General features: G+C 39.1%; 1 protein-coding gene across 1 annotated transcript in view; it reads right to left on the bottom strand.

Annotated features, from left to right (window-relative positions):
• IQCJ (IQ motif containing J) overlaps positions 1-22,998 on the bottom strand; it is a 199,484-nt gene extending 176,486 nt beyond the window's left edge. Inside the window, 1 exon segment of the mRNA XM_065943420.1 lies at positions 22,874-22,998. Coding sequence (XP_065799492.1) covers positions 22,874-22,882 — 9 coding nt within the window. The 5' untranslated portion in view covers positions 22,883-22,998.
• Positions 22,999-26,143: the final 3,145 nt, after the last annotated feature.

Genomic DNA, 26,143 nt, shown 5'->3' on the forward strand with positions numbered 1-26,143 from the left:
AAGTTTTCACTTGATGTCATGGTTTTGAAATAGTTTTTAACAGTTTGCCAAGTTCTAAAGTATAAGAATATTTTATAGGAATAATTGTATAATTGATTGGCATGAAATTAGGCACTATAGTAATAAACAGGGAAAAGAGAATACTGACAACATGTAACAACCAGTTTCCTTGTTATACCAAGCATCAATCCTTTGGTGGCTGGATTTTCGAGATACAGATGGTAGACCTGGTTCCAAAGAGGATGCTGGGAGAGTGGAGGTAAGCGTTTTCATGTAACAGCAGTTATAATCAAATAATGTGGAAGTATTTCAATATTGTAACAACTGGTTTCACTGTACAGGTGCATACTAAACAAATATCACCAAAGTTCTGATGAAAACGAATGTATATCAACCAACAGTTAATAACAAGGAAGATAACTTAAAACATCACTCAGGATTTGACCCATCCAAGGTCAAATCCTATCTCCCAAAATACAGTTTCATGAACTTAACACTTGACAGAGAGCAGACATCTTTTAGCAGCTTCAGTCTCATCCTCCTACGTCAAGGGTTCAGAAGAGGCTACGCTGCCACTCTCGTCTCCTCAGTAAGCCCATCCAGGGGTGACACATTTGGCTCTCACCATTTTGTAGTTGTGCAAAGATAGAAGTCAGTGAAGTAGAGCAGCATTCCCCAACCTTTTTAGCACCAAGGACCAGTTTCGTGGACAATTTTCCCATGAACTGGATGGGGGATGGTTTTGAAATGATTCAAACACGTTACATTTATGTGCACTTTATTTCTAATTTAACACTGACAAGAGGTACTGGTCCACGGCCCAGAGGTAGCAGACCCATGAAGCAGACTGAAGAAAATGCCACTGCAGACATGGCAAGGAGCACAGGTTTGGGGCATTGCCAAGAGGACACATGTCAAGGAGGAAAAAGCCCCGAAGCACTAGGAGGCCCAGACCCTGTTCTCATCACTCGACCACGAGCTACCTGTGTGACACATTTTCCTCCCCAGGCTCCATCACCCCGTCATGAAAAGAGGGTGGCCCTGTCCTGCCAGCCTCGCCAGGTTCTGGGGAAGGTCCATTTGGATGACAACACACAACACAGTTGACTGCAGCTGCCATGCAAAGGTGATGGGGTTCACGGAAAGCAGGGGAGTCAGATCTTGATAAAAATATATGAAGTCTTTATATATAGCATCTATATGTCTGTGTGAATAATGATAATCTAAAGAACTAGTTCACAAAAGGGGTTTTCAGTGGTGGCACAGAGGTCCCTGACTTTCCTCTTTTCTAAATGATTATTCTCTCAGAAACTAGTGGTCTAGATTCAGTTTCAGACAAAGGTTAGATGGAAACCAGGAAAAGACAAATTCCTCCTGCAAAACTGTCACAAGAATCTAAACAACGGTAAGGATCATGCAGGCTTATATGCTAATCTACACCCACTGATTGAGATGCAGGTGGAGGATCCTGAAGGACATAGGAGATTAATCCAAATCCAGGCACTTCCTTCATCATTGCTGAGAAGGTACAAAGATGAAAAGAAACCAAAAAGCTGATGAAATGGGAGGCAAAGTTCAAACTGCCACAGAAGGATGTTAAATGAACTGTCATAACTTTGAGAAAAGGGAAATTCCAAATTAATAACCACTAAATTAAAGATTGAAACCAACTGTATCAGATCATAAGTTCCCAGAAAATGTAGTTATTTGAAAGTATGTTGTGGATATTGTGACGCTTCATCTCTGAATACTTTAACATATACATCCTAGAAACAAGGGTATCTCTTATATGACTACAACACAGTTTGTTGCTCCGTATCAGCATGGAATTGGTCCCAGGACCACAGCGGATTCCAAAATCTGCTGATGCTCAAGTTTCTTAAATAAAATGGTGTACTGAAGTTGGTCCTGCATCCACAGACATGGAACCCTCAGATAAGGAGGACCACAGTGCAGTATCACAGCTTTAAAAAAATCATATTAATTCAAGAATATTATCTTGAATACCGTCCTTATTTAAATTTCTCCAGTTGTCTCTAAAATGTCTTTTACAGTCTTTGCTTGAGATGGGTAGTGGGGAAGAGAATCTAGCATCCAACCAATATTCATATACTATACTAGGATGCTGTGTTTCTCTTTAGACTTTTTACAACTATAACAGCCCCAATGCCATTTGTTAGTCTGTTTCTCAAGACACTGACTTTTATACAAACACACGCCACTTGTCTGATAAATGGATTTCTGCATGTTCCAGACTGTTTCTTTCTGATTATATTCTTAATTAACATTTTTATCAAAGGTACTGGTAGTTGATGTTGTATTCTCTTACACATGAGGAAACAGATAATGACAGGGATGATAAGCTGGTAAGGTGATGTCCTCTGGATCACTTCACTACACAGGTATATTTTCGTTTTGGGGGTGATATACTAAGAATATTATAAGAATGTCCTTTATCTCCAAAATGATTTTAGCACAATTGGTGACCTTTGCCTAATTTATTGTGAATTTCAAAATAGGGATTGTTTAACACCACTATGTCTTCTGCATTCTTAGAAAATATAATTCTGCATTCATAGGCTTACATTCTTCTAAGAAGAACAGTATTCCTCACTCCTTCTGCCTTTTTTTTAGTACCACTATGAACTCATAGACTGTTTAAATTTTACTTAGTGAATTATAATCCCTTAGTATTCTTATTATGATGCTTAAATTGTCCCAGACTTTGCCCACAAGCTGTCTTGTGTGTGCGTGTGTGTGTGTGTGTGTGTGTGTGTGTGTGCACGTGCATGTATGTATGTTTAATGATTCCCTTAGGTTTTGAGCACTGCCTTTAATTTTTTTTCCAGATTTCAGTTCAGTTCAGTTCAGTTGCTCAGTCGTGTCTGACTCTTTATGACCCCATGAACTGCAGCACGCCAGGCCTCCCTGTCCATCACCAATTCCTGAAGTCCACCCAAACCCATGTCCATCGAGTCAGTGATGCCATCCAACCATCTCATCCTCTGTCGTCCCCTTCTCCTCCTGCCCTCAATCTTTCCCAGCATCAGGGTCTTTTCCAATGAGTCAGCTCTTCACATCAGGTGGCCAAAGTACTAGAGTTTCAGCTTCAACATTAGTCCTTCAAATGAACACGCAGGACTGATCTCCTTTAGGAGGGACTGGTTGGATCTCCTTGCAGTCCAAGGGACTCTCAAGAGTCTTCTCCAACACCACAGTTCAAAAGCATCAATTCTTCGGGGCTCAGCTTTCTTTATAGTCCAGCTCTCACATCCATACATGACCACTGGAAAAACCATAGCCTTGACTAGATGGACCTTTGTTGGCAAAGCAATGTCTCTGCTTTTTTAATATGCTGTCTAGGTTGATCATAACTTTCCTTTCAAGAAGTAAGCGTCTGTTAATTTCACAGCTGCAATCACCATCTGCAGTGATTTTGGAGCCCCAAAAAATAAAGACTGACACTGTTTCCACTGTCTCCCCACCTATTTGCCATGAAGTGATGGAACCAGATGCCATGACCTTAGTTTTCTGAATGTTGAGCTTTAAACCAACTTTTTCACTCTCCTCTTTCACTTTCATCAAGAGGCTCTTTAGGTCTTCTTCACTTTCTGCCATAAGGGTGGTGTCATCTGCATATCTGAGGTTATTGATATTTCTCCTGGCAATCTTGATACCAGCTTGTGCTTTACCCAGCCCTGTGTTTCTCATGATGTACTCTGCATATAAGTTAAATAAGCAGGGTGACAATATACAGCCTTGACGTACTCCTTTTCCTATTTGGAACCAGTCTGTTGTTCCATGTGCAGTTCTAACTGTTGCTTCCTGACCTGCATAGAAATTTCTCAAGAAGCAGGTCAGGTGGTCTGGTATTCCCATCTGGAATCTGGTATTTCCAGATTTACTGAGGTATAATCAAAAAATAAAACTGTAAAATTTTAAAGTATATAATGTGATAATTTTATATAATACATTGTGAAAAGATTCTCATAATCAAATTAATTAACACATTCTTCACTTAACATAGTCACATGAGAATGTTTAAGACCCACTCTCCTATAAAACACACTATTATTAACTATGGTCACCATTCTGTATATTAGACCTTCAGAACTTATGCATCTTATATAACAGTTTGTATCCCTTGAACAACTTCTCCGCATTACTCCCACTCCTCAGCCCCTGGCCATCACCATTCTGCCATTTGTATTTGTTTCTTTGAGTTTTTTTTTTTAGATCCCACACATAATGCCATACAGTATTTTTCTTTCACTGTCTGACCTACTTCACTTAGCATAATGCCCTCAAGATCCATCCCTGACGTCACAAATGGCAGAATTTCCTTCTTTCTCATGGTTGAATAATATTCATATATATATGCTTGTTTGCTAAGTCGGTTCAGTCATGTCCGACTCTTTGGACCCCATGGACTGTAGCCTGCCAGGCTCCTCTGTCCATGGGATTCTCCAGGCAAGAATATCAAAGTGGTTTGCCATGCCTTGCTCCAGGATTCATATATATTATTATATATATATAGTCTTCTTTATTCATCCATCAACAGACACTTAGGTTGTCTCCATATCTTAGCTATTGTGAACAGTGTTCCAATGAACATGGGAGTACAGACATCTCTCCAAGATCCTGACTTCATTTCCTCTGGATAAATACCCAGAAGTGGGATTACAAGATCATACGGTAGTTCTATTTTTGATTGTTTTAAGAACTTCTATGCTGTTTTTCACAGTGGCTGCACCAATGCACACTCCCACCAACACTGCACAAGAGCTCCTTGTTCTCTACACCCTCACCAACATTTATTACATCTTGTCTTTTTGATGATAGGCAAATAGGTATGAGGTAATATCTTATGGCAGTTCTGATTTACATCACCCTAAAGATTACTGTTGTAGAGCACCTTTTCATATTACCTATCGGCAATTTGCATGGCTTCTTTGGAGTAATGTCTATTCAGATCCTTTGTCCATTTATTTGGGTTTTGGCTAGAGATCTACAGGTTCCTTATATTTTTAATATATTAACCCTTTATTGAATACATCATTTATAAATATTTTCCTTGCTCAATAGGCTGTTTTTTTAAATTTTGTTTACTGCCTCTTTTGCTGTGCAGAATTTTTTTAATTTGATGTAATCTTACTTATTTCTGCTTTTGTTGCCTTTGCATTTGATGTCAAATCAAATAAAATCATTGTCAAGTTCACTTCAGTCGCTTAGTAGTGTCAGACTCTTTGTGACCCCATGGACTGCAGCATGCCAGGCTTCCCTGTCCTGCACCAACTCCTGCAGCTTGCTCAAACTCATGTCCATCGAGTCAGTGATACTATCCGACCATCTCATCCTCTGTCATCCTCTTCTCCTCCTGCCTTCAATCTTTCCCAGCATCAGGGTCTTTTCAAATGAGTCAGTTCTTTGCATTGGGTGGCCAAAGTATTAGAGCTTCAACTTCAATATCAGTCCTTCCAATGAATATTCAGGACTGATTTCCTTTAGGATTGACTGGCTGGATCTCCTTGCAGTCCAAGGGACTCTCAAGAGTCTTCTCCAACACCACAGTTCAAAAGCATCAATTCTTTAACGCTCAGCTTTCTTTATGAAGAAAAACTTCATATCCATACATACATGACTACTTGAAAAGCCATGGCTTTGACTAGGTGAAATTTTGTCGGCAAAGTAATGTCTCTGTTTTTTAATATGCTCTCCAGATGTGTCACAACTTTTCTTCCAAGGAGCAAGCGTCTTTTAATTTCATGGCTGCAATCACTATCTGCAGTGATTTTGGAGCCCAAGAAAATAAAGTCTGTCACTGTTTCCATTGTTTCCCCATCTATTTGCCATGAAGTGATGGGACCAGATGCCATGATTTTAGTTTTTTGAATGTTAAGTTTTAAGCCAGTTTTTTCACTCTCCTCTTTCACTTTCATCAAGAGGTTCTTTAGTTCTTCTTCACTTTCTGCCATAAGGGTGGTGTCATCTGCATATCTAAAATTATTGATATTTCTTCTGGCAATCTTGATTCCAGCTTGATCTTCACCCAACCTGGCATTTTGCATGATGCACTCTGCACAGAAGTTAAATAAGCAGGGTGACAATATACATCCTTGACGTACTCCTTTCCCAATTTGGAATCAGTCCGTCGTTCCATGTCTGGTTCTAACTGTTGCCTCTTACCTGAATACAGATTTCTCAGGAGGCAGGTAGGGTGGTCTGGTATTCCCATCACTTGAAGAATTTTCCAGTTTGTTGTGATCCACACAGTTAAAGGATTTGGCATAGTCCATAAAGAAGTAGATGTTTTTCTGGAACTCTCTTGCTTTTTCAATAATACAAAGGATGTTGACAATTTGGTGTCTGGTTCCTTTTCCTTTTCTGAATCCAGCTTGAACATCTAGAAATTCTCAGTTCACGTACTGTTGAAGCCTGGCTTGGAGAATTTTGAGCATTGCTTTGCTAGCGTGTGAGATGAGGGCAATTGGACAGTAGTTTGAGCATTCTTTGGCACTGCCTTCCTTCAGGATTGGAATGAAAACTGAGCTTTTCCAGTCCTGTGGTCACTGCTGAGTTTTCTAAATTTGCTGGCATATTGAGTGCAGCACTTTCACAGCATCATCTTTTAGGATATGAAATAACTTAGCTGGAATTCCATCACATCCACTAGCTTTGTGCATACTGATGCTTCCTAAGGCCCACTTGACTTTGCATTCCAGAATGTCTGGCTCTAGGTGATGATCACACCATCGAGGTTATCTGGGTTGTGAAGATCTCTTTTGTATAGTTCTTCTGTGTATTCTTGCCATCTTTTTTTTAACTCTTTTTAATATCTTCTGCTTCTGTTAGGTCCATATGATTTCTGTCCTTAATCGTGCCCATCTTTGCATGAAATGTTTCCTTGGTATCTCTAATTTTTTTGAAGAGATCTTTAGTCTTTCCCATTTTATTGTTTTCCTCTATTCCTTTGCATTGATCTATGAGGAAGGTCTTATCTCTCCTTGTTATTCTTCAGCACTCTGCATTCAGATATGTATATCTTTCATTTTCTCCTTTGCCTTTAGCTTCTCTTCTTTACTCAGCTATTTGTAAGGCCTCCTCAAACAACCATTTTGCCTTTTTGCATTTCTTTTCCTTGGGGATGGTCTTGATCACTGCCTCCTGTACAATGTCACAAACCTTTATTCATAGTTCTCCAGGCATTCTATCAGATCTAATCCCTTGAACCTATTTGTCACTGCACTTGTATAATGACAAGCGTTTTGATTTAGGTCAACCTGAGTGGTCTAGTGAAATCAAAAAACTTATCTTAGGTTTTCTTCTAGAAATTTCATGGTATCAGGTCTTACATTCAAGTCTTTAATCCATTTTGAGCAGATTTTGTGTATGGTGTAAGATAGGAGTCAAATTTCATTCCAAGGCATGTGAATGTTCAGTTTTCCCAACACCATTTATTGAAGACTTCATTCTTTCCCCATTGTGTATTCTTAGCACACTTATTGAAAATTAACTGACCATATATGCATGAGTTTATTTCTGGGCTCTTTAATCTGTTTTACTCATCTATGTGTCTGTTTTTATGTTATTACCATATTGTTGTGACTACTGTAACTTTGTAATATAGCTTGAGATCAGAAAGAGAACTGCCTAAATTTCTGGTACTACAGATTCACCATGTATCTTCCCTACCCTACATCTGTAATCACCCATTTATTCTAGGAGTATTCTTTTTCATGAATGTTACAATAGCAAAACTGATGGATTGATGAGCTATGAAGATGACACTGCTGAAGCATTCAAAAACACTCTAGAAAAAATTCAAATTAAGGTTTCTAGGTATCAGTGTAAATTATTAATATAATTTTAAAAGGTCCTTATTTGATGTTTCTTACTATCCTTTAGGAATTTAACTTTTTAGCTACATTTGTAGGAACAAATGTAGGAAATGGTTGTACAAACCAACTGCGGAAATCAGAACATTCATGTAAGAAAAAATATGTTTTTTCCTTTTTCCTAAAAGCTGGTCATATGTGTATGTTATGTCCATGTGAACCCAGACATTTGATCACTTGGATCAATGACTTCCGATTGGACAATTTAGTGAAAAGAATGGTGGAAGCCTGGGACTAAGTCAGACAAATGGTCTGCGTCAGGCCTCACTCTGTGTCTCGGAAGGAGGGGCCCTGCCAGTTCCAGGCCTTATGAAGAGGAAGATCACTGCAGGCTCTCCTCAGCCCTAGATTCAGCTCCAGAATCATCGCATTTCACCCACTTGCACTTTGGTTTCTCACAGTTGACCTCCACTTCACTCTATTCCCTTCCTCCCAGATCTTCCATGATGACATACCTACTGCATACCTTCCACCTTTCAATCAAGTCTCCTGATCTTCCCTTGGTCCTCAAACACTGATCATGGATAGACCTGGTACCAGCCCTACCCACCAACTCTGAGGACACATGCTTATAAGAACCAAACCATCCTTCCAACAACTTCATATAGTGTCTTTCCATTTTCCTTATTCTTTTAACTTTTTTATTATTAGATAATTGTAGATTCACATGCAGTTGTAAGAAATAATACAGAGAGATCTTGCATACTCTTTATATCTAGTTCCTCCCAAAGATAACATCTTGCATAACTAAATATCACAGTAGGGAAATTGACACTGATACAATCTGTCTTTCTTAATTATATTTCACATGCACTGTGTGTATGTGTGTATGTTTAGTTCTTTGTAATTTTAACCCATGTACATGTTTGAGTAATTGCCACCACAGATAAAATACCATACAGTTCCATATAGGGATGCCACATGCAATGATTTTATAACTACACCCACCTTCTTCCCTATTCTCTAACTTCTGATAACCACTAACTTCTTTGATTCTTTTGTATCTCTAACTTCTGGTCTCCATCTCTATGATTTTGTCATTTTGAGAATACTATATAAAAGCACATGGAATTCTGCTAGATGTGGTAGCGTACACAGCAGCCTGAATGGCAGAGGAGTCAGGGGGAGAATGGATACATGTATATGTGTGGCTGAAACCCTTCACTGTTCACCTAAAACTACCGTAATGTCGTTAACTGGCAATACTCCAATACAAAACAAAAAGGGTTTTTAAAAATAACACTATACAAGTGGAATCATATAGTGTGGACACCTTTGATATTAGTTTTTTTCACTCAGCTTAATTCTCTAGAGATGAATCAAATTGTGTATGTCAATAGTTCATCTCTTTTCACTAGTGAAAGTGAAGTCGCTCAGTCGTGTCCGACTCTTTGCGACCCCATGGACTGTAGCCTACCAGGTTGCTTTGTACATAGGATTTTCCAGGCAAGAGTGCTGGAGTGGGTTGCCATTTCCTTCTCCGTTTCACTACTGAGTAGTATTCTAAGGTGGGCTTCCCTGGTGGCTCAGAGGTAAAAAAAACCTTCTTGTTAATGCAAGAGACACGGGTTCAATACCTGGTCTGAGAAGACCCCCTGGAGAAGGAAATGGCAATTCACGCCAGTATTCTTGCCTGGGAAATCCCATGGACAGAGGAGCCTAGCAGGCTATAGTCCATGGGGCTGCAAAGAGTCAGACATGACTGAGCCACAAAGTAACAAGCAACAGAGCCTTTTTATCTAGGCCTCTTCCCTAAATCTTAGTTGGAAGGTCACCTTTTCTCCGTATCTTTCCCCCCCCAAAAATGAACCCCACACCTAATTGGGCAGAATTAATTGCATCTCCATGAGACTCTCTTTATCCCTCCCTATTACCTCTGTTTTATCATCTGTAAATAGGGATAGTAAAAAAAATTTCTCTTGTAAGTTTGTTGTGAGAATTAAATGAGTTAATACATGTAAAGTATAATAAAAGCATATGCTAGAATACAGTAAGTGCTCAACACATTGATTACTACTGTTGTTAAAATTATTATATACCTTTGCTGTATCTCATGTAGCAGTTTGCCATAGATGCTTTTTCTATATTGGTATTGTACTCCTCTCTTGATAGTCCCTTGGACAGCAAGGAGATCCAACCAGTCCATCTAAAGGAGATCAGTCCTGAATATTCATTGTTAGGACTGATGCTGAAGCTGAAACTCTAGTACTCTGGCCACCTGATGTGAAGAACTGTCTCATTTGAAAAGACCCTGATGCTGGGAAAGATTGAAGGCAGGAGGAGAAGGGTACAACAGAGGATGAGATGGTTAGATGGCATCACTGACTCAATGGACATGAGTTAGAGTAAACTCTGGGAGTTGGTGATGGATAGGGAGGCCTGGCATGCTGCAGTCCATCGGGTCGCAAAGAGTCGGACATGACTGAGCGACTGAACTGAACTGAATGTACTCCTCTATCAGGTTGTAAGACTTTTGATGTATATATTACTTATTCTATTTTAGTATACTGTAGCTTCTTGATAATTCATTACTGAATTAAGTCAAATTAATTTAAACATTATTAAACTAGCTTTCCCCCTTGAATCAACAAACTATTTTATTGAACTAATTATTTTGGCAATTGATGGACATCCCATTACTTCAATTTCTGTTTCAATTGTGCTAATACAAGCCTTAATATTAAAAAACAAAACAGAACACTTGCCCTTTCTGCAGTGAGATAATCAGAGTATTCATTCATGACAGAAACTACAGGTTTCTTTTATTTAATGCTTCTCAATAAGACAATGCTGATCTTTTTAAGCAAAAAAATTGTGCTAAGTCTAGTACACAGGCACTGTTTAAAATTTCCAGTAAAATTTTACTTTCTCCCCATTCTTAGAAGCTGTCTCAAGAAGGTGCAGAAGAGTTAGAATAGTTAAATATTTGGGTAAAGAATAAAAATACAAAATCCTATTAGAGAAAAGTGATGGAAATGATAAGGATTTGGGGGACCACACTAAAAAAATATGTTCATTTGTAGATGGTGGTTATATAAAAATAAAATTTTCTAGAAAGCAACACTGTTCTCTTCTCCCACTGAACATAATTACTGAGCTTCTTAAAAAACCCAGAGCCCCTCTGTCCCAGGATATCTTGTTAGACAAGATAGTGAACTTCCTATTTCTGGCCTACAAAATTACCTTAACTAACATAGCATTTATAGGTGGACTGAGTCTCTAAGTCTGCCTAACACACTGATTTTTAAGAGGGAAACTGCAGTTTAGTTGTTTAAAAGTGTATTCATGCTTACAATGAATATTCTAGAAGAGGAACAGTCAGGCATGCTGTGTAGCTGGTGAGAAGAAGCGGTATAAAGAACACAGGCTCTAGAAGCAGGGAATCTAGGCTCAAATTCCACCTTTAGAGTTCACCAGCTCTGTGGCCTTAGGCAAGACAGTTTATTGACTGAATTTCAGTTCCTTCATTGTAAAATGCCCCTGGTAATGCCTACCTCATAGGTTTATAGGGAATATTAATTGCCATAATGCAGTAATAAAGGGGCTGTCAAATAAAGAACCCAAATAAATGTTAATTTCTCTTCCCCTAATTAATCCTTTGCCAAGCTGAAACACTAACTCAGTTTATTAGACCATTAACACAGATGCTTTCTTTTTTTTTTTTTTTTTTTTTAATATTATTTTATTAGTTGGAGGCCAATCACTTTACAACATTTCAGTGGGTTTTGTCATACATTGACATGAATCAGCCATATAGTTACATGTATTCCCCATCCCGATCCCCCCTCCCACCTCCCTCCCCACCCGACTCCTCAGGGTCCTCCCAGTGCACCAGGCCCGAGCACCTGACTCTTGTATCTCACCTGGGCTGGTGGTCCGTTTCACCATAGATAATATACATGCTGTTCTTTCAAAACATCCCACCCTCACGTTCTCCCCCAGAGTTCAAAAGTCTGTTCTGTATTTCTGTGTCTCTTTTTCTGTTTTGCATATAGGGTTATCGCCACCATCTATCTAAATTCCGTATATACACAGATGCTTTCTTTCCAGCAGGAATTACTCTGACAGCGAGGCTGGTGTCATCAAGAGTGATTCCTACTGAAAAGTTTCCAATCTTCACATTTCTACTGTGAATCCTAACATAGTACAGAAAAGATCAGCCTGGGTTACTTTCAACCCTAGAGAACACTGAGGTGATGATAACCACAGTGGAAGGGTTTATACACTCTTGATTGTCTTATTCTCACACTTTAAAAAGGATATGTGGGTGGAATTAATTAGCTCCAGCGTAACTGTGCTTGTAGTAAGTTTTCCTCCAAATTATTTCAACATTTTCTGTTATAACATTTCTTTCAAAAGCTAATGATATTACACTGATATCATAACCAACCTCTCAAGTACAATTAACACACTAGTTTTTGGATATATTATGTTTAGAGTACAAAACCAAAATGAGATATTGGTATTAACAGAAAGTACTCTATTATTGGAACAACAATACATGTTAGTTTAAAGGGAATAATAGCTAGTAAGTAGCTAGTAAGGGGTAGAGTCAAAATGGGAACCTGGATCCATCTGGATTTTATTAGATGCCCCTTAATCATTATTGTATTATTTTACAATAAATGAATAGAAGTTATGTTTACTTAAATAGTCATTGATCTAGATGCTCTCTTGTACTAATATGACAAAATTTATCTGGCAGATAATTTGATACCAAAGCCATAAATATGCATTTACACTTAAACCTAGAAACTCCACTTAAAGGAATTGATTATTTTAATAATAATTAAAGATTTATATAATGATTTTTCAAGAAAACTTTTTGTGTAGGAAGGAAAACACCTAAGCATTCAACATCAGAAGATCTGCTAAATAATGAAATATCTAAATATTAACTAATAATGAAATACCCAAAAGAATACTACACAACCATTGAAAACGAAACTATAGAAAAACATGTACAGACATGGAACTATGTGCATAATATTCTGTTAGGATTTGAAAGGCCATAAATTATTTCTTTAGTGCTCTACAGTTTTTATAAAAATAAATATACTTATTTATAAAAGTTTCAATAACTACATACCAAAATAAATATGAATAATGCTTCTAAGGACTTTTTTTCCTTATGCTTTGATTCTGCATATTTTCTGCAGTAAGTATAAATTTATTGCATAGTAAAGAAAAATAAGCTTTAAAAATTCAAAAGAAGAAGTAGTAAAGTACTTTTAAGCTAAACAGCAAATAGATTCCTTTATCATTCATTGTGTGGATTCTGAGTCCTGGCCTTCCGGATTTCCCCTAAAATCTGATTTAAGAAGTTGACATTTAAAAGACTGAAGACAAAATCCCAGGGCAAGAATGCTCTTTTAGGGGAAGTGACTATCCTTTTGTTAAAGCCCTGGATGACTGGGTCTTTTTACCTGCCTTATCTCACTGTGGATCATAAACTGATGGACTCTGTTTCAATCTAGGGGTAGTCTCTTTAGATCAAGCCCCTTCTTGAGCACTGAGGCTCAGTGAAGTTTTAGGCAACTTTTTTGCTGTTGCTTATTTCTTTGCAGTTTCACAAAGGTCTCTTTCAAAAGGAAAGAAACTGACTGGTGCCCACTCTGGGATGTAGCTCCTGCAGTCACCTCCAGGTGACAAAATCTGTGCCTCTATCGGAGCCATGCCTGCTGCACTGGCCAGGACTCTGACTTATTTATAATATTATTAATAATCATTATTGGAGTTGTATGTATTGACCCTCTGCTATGCTTCATGCATTCTGTCAGGCACTCATCATACGTTATTTTATTTAAACTCTTAAGAGCAGCCCTGGAAGATTAATACTATCATTATTTCTATTTTGATAGATAAGGGAACAATAGCTAGTACATAGCTAGCAAGGGGTAGAACCAAAATGGGAACTTGGATCCATCTGGATTTTATTAGATGTCCCTTAATCATTCAAATGAGCACATTTATAATTCACAGTGTGGGGGGTGGAGTTCAACTGGGCGTTCCTAGGTCTTCCAGAACCAGAAGAGCCATGATTTCACAAAAATACGAAACCGACTTCACAAGCGTAGGAATGATTCTGCTTCACAGCTCTGCTCTAGATGGTGGCAAGGATAACCAAGATACAACCAAGGGTCCTCATGTGTTCAGGTCCACACTGACTGGCTTCACCTTCGCACTTAACCTCTCCAAACTTCATATCCTCATGTAGAAAATGAGCTTTATAGTACTTGTCTTAAATACCTCATTTGTGAGTATCAAAGGAAATAATGTATGTGCCAGCACTTTTAAAAGAACAAAGAGCAAGGAATCTTGATTAACCCCTGCATGCAAATTATTTCTGCCCTTGAAACCCAAAAGCAGTGGAACTTTTATATAGCATTTTGCAAAAGACTGAGCAAGAAGCTCTAGAAATACAGAAAAATCTTAATGCAAAAAAAAAAAAATCCCAAGTGTAACGTTTCCCCATGCTTAGCATTCAATTTAACAAGTCCTGAGGAAACGTTATTGACTCAACATTCCCTTCTCCCATCTAATGCTCTTTGATTTAACGTTTACTCTCTAAGTGCATGAACCTTCAAATAACAGGAATTTTGCCACAGGACTTAAGGTTCTCCTGTGACTTGATGTTAGGAAATCTCCTTAGTAATTTTGTATTCTGCTCCTTGGGAGCAAATTGGAGCTTTGGCAGTGAGTTGATACACATACTATTTTAATTTAGGATGATATTTGGCTCAATTTTTCAAAAATATACCAAAGTTTAGGATTATACTTGTATGACGGACTAATCTTTTTAAAAACTAATATCTAGTGGTAGGGGAAAGAAAGGAGTTTGTCTTGACTATTTTTTAAATTGCAAAAGCAATACACATCTATATTAATTCAAATAGTACACATACAGTGAAAGGTAAAGATGCTCACTCAATGCACATTTCTACTTCTCATTGGCAAACACTACTAACAGTTACTCATATATATTTTGAAATTTCTTCTATGATTAAATAAGCACATGAATATGTATATAAATACATTAGCCTATTTTTAACACAAATAGTACCATTCTTATGGTAGGGTTTCCTCTGAAAAGTGTTGTTTCCCCCTCCTAAAAGTATGTTTGTACAGCTTTTCCTATCCACTTATATGACTCTAACAGTTTTAAAATCTCTGCGGTATTCCATTGCATGGAAATACCATCAATTATTTAAACTTTTTCTCTGGATATATATTCAGTTGTTTAAAGGTTTTTAATATCACAAACAATGCTGGAAGCAATGACTCTACCACATGCCTTTGATCAATGATATGAGACCATCTCTAGGAAAATTCTTAGAAGTAACACTGATTGGCCAAAAGAGAGGTGCATTTAAAATGTTGATGATATGACAGATTGGCATCTCAAGGTGGCTGTACTGATCTATTCTTCCCCCCACAATCTGTATGTGACCTTTACCTGCAATGGGTGTGGACTGTATAAGAAACCACTAGGCTGATTAGGCGCATGATATCTGTGATTCAGTGGACACTGGTTTAAAATTCATATTTGTAGGTCTTAGATACCAAGAAACTTAAGTTTACTTAGTAAGGAATGGCCAGGCTCCTCGCTCTGAAAGAAACAAGGTTGAAATGAACTGAAGCTCATAAAGAGGGGGCTTAACACTGATGGAGTGCATGCGAGGCACTGCTTTAAGGGCTTTATTCAGATTAAGTCATGCATCCCTCCTCCCAGTTCTAAGAGGAAGGTGCTTTTATTATTCCCATTTTAGAGACCAGAAAACTAAGGCACAGAGGAATTAAGTATTTATCCCATATCACTCAGCTGCTAAATGACAGAGTTCAGATTTGCACTGAGGAAGTTTGAATCCTGAGTCAGGTACTTATAACCACTTCTGTGTCTACTCCTATTGACGAGCTAAACACATCTGTTAAACACCTACTCTACGCCAGAAACGACTCTGTACTACTGTGTCCTCACGGCAATACAAACTATTACCCCCATTCCTCAAAGATATTAAAGTAACTTGCTCCAATGACAGACGGACGGTTTGTACTCAGGCGTGTCTGGTTCTGAAGCCTGTGTTGATTTTACTATACCATGTCTTCAGAATGAAATGTGTCAATGTAAGGAGGCTAACCCAGAGTCACTGATGGCAATAAACAGAGCTTACCTGGGGCTGTATCACACCTAACCTTTCCTTCATCAGACTTCTGCATGGTTAGAATGTTCATGTACTTTTGATCCCATGCATGTGATCACAGAGTGGCAATTGGCCCTCTCCCATTAAGAGTGAGCTCAAACTGTCCAGTGTGGACCAGAATTGAAGGCAGAATTAAGGTCCCCCAATTCCAAATATCAACAAAGCCCATTTAAGAAAAGTGACATAGTTGGGTGAGTGAGGAGAAGCAGATGGACGCTCACACTACAGCATCATATATCACAAGACTGTGGCAGCAGCATATTTTTATCTCAGTGAGCAATTCACTACCAGTCCATCAGAAAATGAAGTTTGGTCCTGGTTCCTGAGTTTACAACTGTACTTCTTTAATGCATACAGAAAGGAGCTAAGGGAAATAAGCAGAGCTGCAGGAAAGAGAGGAGTTTAGAGAAGCGGCTTCCAGGTGGGAGAGCCAGCCAATCACTGCTCCATGCGCACACACCACCACCCGTGCAGTGTGTGTGAGTTCAGGCTCTGGGTTCAAATCTGCCCTGCGGCTTGTGTGCTGTGTGACTCTGGACAAGTTACTGAGCCTCTCTGGTCATAGTTTCCTCATCTGGAAAATGAGCAGTACCAATAGTATTTAGCTCGTTAGCCTGTCATGAAGATTAAATATTGCCCAGTACAGACTGCTGCCCTGAAGGTTGACAGTACAGAACAGAATTACCCAAGTCCACCCAGATAGATCCCTCCCTTTTATGCTGCAGTCTTATTACTTCTTGTTTAATGCAATCAGGAAAATTTATATCTACATCTACATTTGGAACTGAGAAGATTTCTACTCACATAGAGTTACATTCTAGAGGTCAGAGTACATAAATCCTTATTTCTATGTCTGGTAGCCCTAGTTATGAATGGGCATCATCACAGAATGTTATCATCACTAAACAAACATGTTACCAGAGCTTATCTTTGATTATCACTGTTGTTAGTCACCAGTCTGACTGTATATGCCACTTAGTAGCCTTTGGAGGTTAATTTGATCAGTTCTTAAAAGCTTTACTTTTTTTGTACACTACAGCTGATAAGGTAATATTACCACAAGTATTTTCCTGCACTACACAGTAAAATAAGCAAGCCTGAAAGAAAATGCAAATTTTACTATGTTGTTCAGTTTTAAGGGCAATTAAATATTTGCTTTGAGCTCCTCATATTACACTGCAAATCCATAAAAAACCTACTATCATTTCTGTACCTAAAGCTTATTTAGCATTATGGCTTTGCCATTATTTCCCTTTCACTGAAAATTGGGTTTTCAATTATGCATCATAATCCTATATTATGTGAATTTTATTTGCAAAGAAATTTAGTCTTTTTTTCTGTTTATGTTAAATCAATAACCTCTGTTCCTGTGGGAGGCAGTGACTCAGGTCTTCTCTATGAGGAGATATCTGCATCTCATGAGACAAAGTTAGCTCTTCTATCTACCCCATGAACAAAGACTGTCAGTGAGATAGGCTGGTCCTACTGGCCAGGATCAGGTGTATATGAAACCAAGACATCTTCTTTAAAAAAAAAAAGGCATAATAATAATAATTCATTCAAACACGCTGCTGGAAACTGTGTGGGTCCAAAACAGGTATTTTCACAGTTGAATTTAGAAAAAGGAACCTAAGTTCTATTAGAATGGTTGGTGTCTATAAACACAACTTCTGTCTTCTATACCTTAATCTTTTGTTCAAGGAATTAAGACAGTGAATTAAATATTAGTCAAAACTTGAGAAGCGGAATAAGCAGTGCCTGAGATGAGACAAAAATGAAAGACTTGTATGTCATTTATTTGGGGGAATCAATGGGATGGTCCATCATGCACACAGCCAGTGGACCTTTGTTGTCTTCCCTTAATAAAAGCTTCCGCCTCTTCGTTTCTGGCTCCCATACCCTAGCCTCCTGGAACCCAATTCAAACTTTTAAGTTGTCTTTGAGTACTCTCTTCCCTGAACCCCTTCCTTTAATTAATCCTGGAGTCCTGTTCACCTTTACTGCATATTTTCCCACATCTTTTCCATTCTTTACACATTGAGTTCAAGAATCCACTTCCTCTTACCTGGAATACCAAAAGACCCTTCTAACTGATCTCCCTGACTCCTGGCCGCTCGCCATCCGGTGTAGTGTTGATACCAAGGCCACAATCACCTTCATACAAGATTGTTTTCATCATGTCACTTTTCTGTTCCAAAACCTTCAGGGGGGGAAACTTAAGCTCCATGGCTGCAGTTCTTTGACTGATTCTGAGTTATTTTTCCAGGCCTATTTCCCATTAACTGCTTATATATTTTCCATATTCCAGCCAAGTTGCTCATTCCCCTAATCACCCCAAATCACCTCATTCTGCCTCTTCCATAATGAAATAGCTTCTCAACTCTACAAATTCTTACCCATCCTTCAATCCCAAAATCAAATACAACCTTTCTGTATATACAAATCAACACTTCTGCTATTCCTTAGCTGGAGTACTGAAATTCCTCCAGCTCTGGGTCCACACTGTCCACAAAATCAGATCAGACCATACAGGGTCTTTCTGTGCCATAGCAATTAGCTTGGGATTTATTCTCTAGGCTATAGAGAATTAATTAACAGTATTAAGCATTGGAATTATAAATCAGAGTTGCATCTAACTCAGATGATGCTCTGGCAGTGGAGAGACTGAACTGGATGGTAGACACTAGTGATACAAGGACCCATGGATCTCCCTGAAGGAAGGGAATGTTTAGGAAAAGAGGATCTGAGCAAAATTCTAAGTGTCTTGAATTTGAGGTACGGAAGACTAGGGTGAGACAAGCAAAGCACATAGGGTGTAGAACTAAGGAGGCACTCACTCTTAGGCCATGCCCTGCATTTGCATGACCCTGAAGGTGAACACTTCCTGACATTCTTTGTCCTATGTACCGAGCTCGCCTCACCCTGAGTTTCGATGATATATTCTGTATAGACATCACCTTGGCAGCCAAGAAGGTGCACATCACAGATCACCCTTCACAAAAGAACTTGCTGTTGAGTTGCAAGAAGCAGGGATAGCTGACAGTCTCCAGCTATGGAACATTCAGGAATGGCCTCAACTTTTGAGACACAGCCATGCCCTTCCTTCCTGGGAATCTCCAGTCAGTGGTTTAGCAGGTTAGGGGTACTCGGCCTGGCCATTTCTGTCCAATGTGGGGTTCCTCTAATAGGTAGTCTTCCTTTTGGAGATTGTCCCTGAATTGGAAGAGGCTGTGTCTGCACTGTGGTCTGAAGACTTTCCCTGCACAACTCTGCTTCCTTCCTCTTTTATCTTTACCCTCCAGTAAAATACTTACTCAGTAATTCTACCTCAGCATTTGTTACCAAAGGAGCTAAATGATACATTTAGTCAGCGACTGGTCACACCAGTCTGGAACTGGAGCTAAGATGAAGTGAAGGGGCTTTGAAGTGCAGTGGTTAGAAGGTTGGGCTCCAGAGTCTAGGTTCAGATCCCAGCTCACCCATTTCTGACCTTGTATAATCTTACACAAGTTATAGAACTTCTCAGTACCTCAATTTCTTCATATATAGGATGAATATTTTAATTAATCAATGAAGACTATATGAGATAGTCCATTTAAAGTATTAGCATAGTACCTGGCCCAGAGTAAATGTTCAAGAAATATTAACATTATTGCATAGGTTTTGAAATGCTGCTTTACAGAGGTTGACGGAATAAAATAGAAGAAATGTTCACTGGTTCAAAGAATTTTCCATAGGACCTAATAAGGCTAGCAAAGATTAATTTAAAATATTTCATACCCACCTCTGTACTTTTTTTTTTTCAATTTCTCTTGCTGTTACTCCCAATGTGGTTCCTCTTCCCCATATAATATCACCTTTTTTCCTTCTGACATGATTTGTTTCCTCTCAGATTTCTTTTCCATCCATGCAAAATGCCTGTTTCTCTCCTTTCTTTCAATTGCTGCTAATAACTGCCTTCAAAACTTGGTTGAGAATTCACCTTCTCCAGTTTCCCTGGCTTGCCTGCCCTATCCGCCCCAACTGTGATCATTCCTCTCTACTTCAGACTCGAAGAACGGAAACATTTTGAAACTAGGTAGGGGAAAGTATTCTCCAATTAGTAATAAGAAAAGAGCAGGAAAGCATCTCCTCTTTCTTAAGACCTCCCAACCCCACCCACCCACTTACTCAATGCCAGGTTATGATCTGGCAAAGCGATGCTCAGTGAATGCTTACTTAAAGGATGTATGTTTCAGCCATCATGCATGGTCAGTCCACAAATTATATTTTTATAGCTTCCTTCTATATGTGAACCTTAAAAAATGAAATGTTTCATAAGACAGTCTCAGTCATACAACAGAGAAATTATTCTATGAGGTAAGTGTTTCACAATCACTTTAGGTATTAAAGGTAAGATAAATCTGTTTTATAAAATAAAGACCTGATCTATGATACATCTAAAAGCCAGTAGGAAATCATAATTGGAGACGGATGGCGAACGTGGCATTCTTTCCTCTATTTGGTACACATTATATTCCCTACAAAATGGCATTGTATGTTTTCCTGTTGCCACACAGCGCCACACAAACTCAGAAAAATAAAACCTCTTTTTATGCCTATGAAACTGACTTCAGACAAAATAACCAACTTCAAAAGTAAGATGAAAGGGTTTTGTATTGTGGTTGAATGCAATGAATGTTTTTACATAGCTTAATATTTGTATATTACATTAATGCATATTGCAATACATACAAAAAAAGTATTAAATCTTCAGTCATCCTGTACATTCAATTTGAGACCTTCATCAAGTTATTCACATTCAGAGACAAGATTTCTACATCAAACAGTTCACAATATTACATGTATTTAAATATTGGAAATGAATAATACTTAAAATCAGTTACACATAGAACAATACACAAGTCTAACATTAATAGGCAACACAGGTTTTTAATGGCTTCTAATATAATATGTTCTTTCAAGGAACCATTTGAACATAATGAAATGCATTTTTACTGTACTGTTTTGAGCAATTATGAATTGAACATGGCTGATAAAAATAAGTATTAAAATTTATGCAAAATTTTTGGAAATACATATAATCCTCTGTGAGTATACAGATGCATAAGTGATAAACCATTAGATCTCAAACATTAAAAAGTAACAGTGATTTTCACACTAATTTTCAAGAGTATATCTTTTCACTGTTACAATTCAGTAAGCTATTTTACCAAAGTTTACAGTCATCTCAACTTCAAAGCAAATCAAAATTAATTTGTCTATAATCAATATCATGAAGTAAAAGTAATTAATAACCAATATAAAATAATTAACCTGTTTACTACCTCATTTTAAATATGGTAAGTAGCTACAACAAGATGGCATTAACACTATCCTAACCTGTTATACTTAACAAGTTTATATTTAAGTTGTTTCCATTTGCAAATATCAATACCTACTGTACACTTAGAAACTCACTTGTGAAAATCTGCTTCATTTAATTTCTCAGAAAACTGCTAATTCAACCTACTTTTGTTTGTGAATTCTGAGTTGCTACATTATTTTCTTATCTTCACAACAATTAGTAATTACTGATCTCTCAAACAGCAAGAACAGAATGCAAAGTGAAAGAATTATTACAATATGAAGGCAAGAAAGCAAATCTTATTCTACAAGTGAGCAATACTCAAGAGAAGTTGTTTATCTTAAATGCATAGCACATTACAGTCCTAATTAGCTCACCACCACAGTGAGAAATATACATACACATTTTTCAAAACAAGTCTTTTAAATAAAGTACTGCAAGCATCTTTGTAGCTAAAGGATTTGAAATAGCAATTAAGTCTGAACCTTAAATCATCTGTCTCTATAACTAGAAGAGCAAGTTCCCAGGATGTAAATCTCATCCAATGAGACAAGGGATGCTGAATGTATTATTAATTGCTAATAATTTCTTAATTTTAGAAGCTAGCACCCAGTACTGGCAAAGAAATGATGTGATTTATGAGCCCACACGCTCATGCTGCTTTACTAGAGTTCAATAAACACATGCACATCCTAAATGTACAGTGTGAATGCAATTTCTCCAAGCCAGGAAACAGAGCAGGACTCGGCAAGAGCAAATTTACCCCATCTACTTATTATTCCAGCACCAGTATTTAGAGTGCCTAAAATGCCTGCTGAACACTGCGGCTCAGCATCCCCACGGGGTTACTCTGAAGCAGAACCACATCTCTTCCCCTCCGTGATTACTGAGTTTTAAGAAGGCAGGTAACATGGGGTAGAAATTTTCGTGCAGCAGCAAGATAACTCTTCTCTCCAAATTTTCAAAAACACAACACTCCCTGCCCACACACACACATACACACACACACACACACACCACCTTTTTTAAGAAAGAAAGGAGGGTTTTTCAAAAAGGTGCCTAAAACATGCCGTTTGCATAGGGATGAAAAACGTATTTTTTCCTCTACTTGCTGCCATGCGAGATGTTTACAGATCTGATTAGAAAACCTGGATGTACACAAAAAGTAATGCTTTCAATGAGATCCCTTTAGTGAAATCTGTCTGCAGACAAATGTGTCCATAAATAATACATATTTATGTCAACATGTCTACATTAACAAGGACACACACACACACACACCTAGGCATTAATTAAGCTTACACTGTCCTCCAAGCCCCCTTTAACATTTTAGCATGCATGTTATTCAGAAGACAGATTTTTTAAAAAATAATAAGCAGCTGCATATAATGCATGCCAAAGTGGCATGTTAAGAGGAGCAAATACATTACCAGACGCATTTTGAAGTTTCTGGAACACCTGCAGGTAAAAGGAGCCTGTGAATCGGATGCTGGCACGCGGTTATTCCTCCAAATCCCAGAGCTCGGTGTGACTGTGGGGGAATGTGAGGCGAGTGTGAGGCTGGAAACCTTTGAGTTGAGCTCACTCTAGGCATCAGAAAGCCTCAAAGAGGGGAAAGAAAAAGGCAGCCCACAGACAGCTAGATGAGAAACTTCTGGCACCTCTCCAGCTCAGGAATGAATTCTCTGTAATTTGGAGACGTATAGTGATGGAAATGAAGAGAAACTTGGATTTACGGGGGAATTTGCTCAGCCATGCAGAAATGGGCAGGTAGCCTTCTCTCAGCTCATTTTAAGACAGTCATTCAGGAGCAAGACTGAATCAAAAAATTAACAGGCACCCTTTCTCTGAAAAAAAATAAAAAGGCTACTCCTGCCAGCTTCCCAAGATGCCTTTACAAACTTCAAATGGATCATTCCATCAGCTATTTGTTGCACATTTTATTAATCCCAGTGCAGAGGTAAACTGGAAAATCTAATTCCTTTTATGTAGAAAACTGGATTTATTGCTTCTTTTTATAATGCACTTTAGTCATATGAACACACAGATTTACTTACTGAGTTCTCGATTCTTGTGTAACACCACTACTGTTTGGTCCAGATAAAATGCGAAAAGGTTTGTTTGCAGCTTTTCAAGGAAGTGGGAGAAAAATGTTTTAATACTCAGAAGCCAAGCTGAGTACAGATATTTAAATGGAGAGTTTGAAGCAAAAAGAGTATAAAGGAAGCGCCCTGAGCGATTAAGTGCCATGTAAGAGATACGGTTATACATGAGCACCGAGCAGGCAGGTGGCTCAAGTCTATAAATATATACACAATTAAGGATGGGAAGAAAAGAGCTTGGGCAAATTAAGTTCTTAGAGACAATAGCTGTGATTTTGTTTAGGCTTACAAATAGGCTAATAACTCTTGGGAAGCACATGCGGGCTTCACCTTGTCTGAAGAACTCCTCAGCTCACGCATAGAGAGCAAGGTTGGAAGCCTCGCACGCTGGCAATCTATATTCAAATGTAATGAGGAGAAGGACGATATTACCATGAAGAATGTTGTCATATAACATTGTGCCTGTGTGGCTTAACTACTCATCCAACCTTGCAAATGGCCATTTGCCTGGACTCGATAGCAAATGTGCTGTTGATGGGAGGGCGGAGGTGGGAGGCCGGTTTTATTTGTTTTACTACCCGCGCACCTTTGGGAGGCTTGGGATAAAACGCATGGGCTGAGCGTGGGAGTGATTCTTTTCAAGGCCATGTTTATCTGTAATAAATTCAAAGTAGAATTAATGAGGACCAATTAAACTTTTTATTATTTTAACTCTTGAGGTCAAGGGCAGAACAGTGTTTATGTATACTGATAAGAGGGTCGATGGCAAGACAGCTGAAGATGGCCCGGCTCAATAAACACGTATTGACCAAGAAACTTCCCAGCCTCTTCACATCTCAGGGCCCAGTCCTTTCTGTCTAGGAGTCTTTTTTTTTCTTATCTCTCCAATGCCATCTGCTTCATCTTTCCATTCAACACATATGTAGTGAATGAGACACTCCAGCTGGTGCCGCAGACACTTAAGACAAGGCCCCCCTCAAGATGCTTACCGTTGTCTGGCAGGACCACAGTGGGTGTCAGGAAGGGATGAGCACAACCAGAGTACTTACCAGCACCTAGGCTCACCACCACCTCTTTTTCCCTTTGGGTGCACTTTTGACAAGGAGAGGCAAGCAGAGTTTGCACATGCGTTTTGGAAAATCTCCCTAGGTGATTCTGATTGGGTCCTTCCTCCACCACACAGGAGTAAGGGTGATTCAAGATGACTGCAACCAGCCCTCTAGTAACTGAAGGGAGGGCATCCCATCCACTGCTGTGACTCAAGCTGCAGAGCCACTCGAGCCAACCTGTGTCTGTGTCTGCTCATCCCACGCCAAGGAAAAGGCCCACACGGCCTCTGCGTGCCCTAGAGCCTGGATCTGCAGGTTCTGAATGGATCTGGAAGCCAAAGCTAAAGGCAAAAGAAAGCGCAGATGTTTTGCTCCATTCATATCACCTCTCTGAGCCTCTATCTCCTTACGTGTAGAATGAGAGGGCAGGGCGGGCTTTGAGTCTGTGATTTCTCTGCCAAAACATATGTGCACGCCTTCTGAAGGAGTCAGCTCTATGCTACACTGGCACCCACACAACAGCAAGCCTGGGGTCAGAACTCAGAATTCTCCTTTCTACCACCTCACTGCTTTAAAGTGCCTACTCAGCAAATCGAATTTCGTGAGGGTGAAGCTTTAGCGTAAGGAGCTAGGAAACCAACATTACACGCATCTCCTTCTCTACTTCTTCACAGCGGACCATTGAGGAACTCAGAATGTGGAAACAAGCACATTATTCACTGGCTCCCTCCCTCCTCTGCTCCAGCAACTGCCTCGGCTCCAGCCCCAGAGGACCCCCTAGTAAGCGACTTACTGGAACCTGCAGCCAAGCGTGGTCACACAGCCAGAAGCCAGGCTGTCACCCAGCGCCACCCCCTCTATGGCCAGCTCCCTTCTAATGAGTGTGAGGACCTGGAAGGGTGCAGTTGCGTCTTCCAGAACAGCTCCTCCAGGTTCTGCTGCTAATTTCTGAGGGTGGAGGAGAGTCCAGGCCACTCCTCAGAGATGTAGGAGGAGAACAGCCACACCGTCCTCAGATGGCCAGCCTGCCTGCCCACCCCAGCCCTCCCTCAGCACAAGCTCACTCTGTGTTCCACAAGCCCACCCACGGTGACGGTAAGAATAGCTCAGCGGGGACGGCTCACCTGCTTCCTCTCCCCTGGGCTGCTCTGCATTCACTCAGGAAGAAAACCACCCTGGCAGGTATTTTGAAGACAAAGCTCCTGTGACCAACTAAAATATAAATCTCTTCATGTAACAATTTTACTAAAAATTAAATGATTTCTCTCTCCTCTAGTTCTCTAGTTAAGAAGATCAGAAAAGCTTGTCCTTGATGCACAAAGAGAAGGAATAGCACAAATGTTCAAAGGTGGTGGCACTGCAGAAATGCTGGAGACACGGACTTGAGTTTGAAGACAAGATGGTCTACCTAGTGGGTCTTCAGGTAAGCCATTTAAATGTTCTCAGACTGCTTCCTCCTTTGCAAAAGAAAAAATACCTACCTGATCCAGTTACTCTGAGAATCAAAAATCTTAAAAACTCCTGATACATCAAGAAATAGTCATTCACA

The sequence above is a fragment of the Muntiacus reevesi genome, chromosome 8 (assembly GCF_963930625.1).
Source record: "Muntiacus reevesi chromosome 8, mMunRee1.1, whole genome shotgun sequence".
In the NCBI taxonomy this organism is placed as follows: domain Eukaryota; kingdom Metazoa; phylum Chordata; class Mammalia; order Artiodactyla; family Cervidae; genus Muntiacus; species Muntiacus reevesi.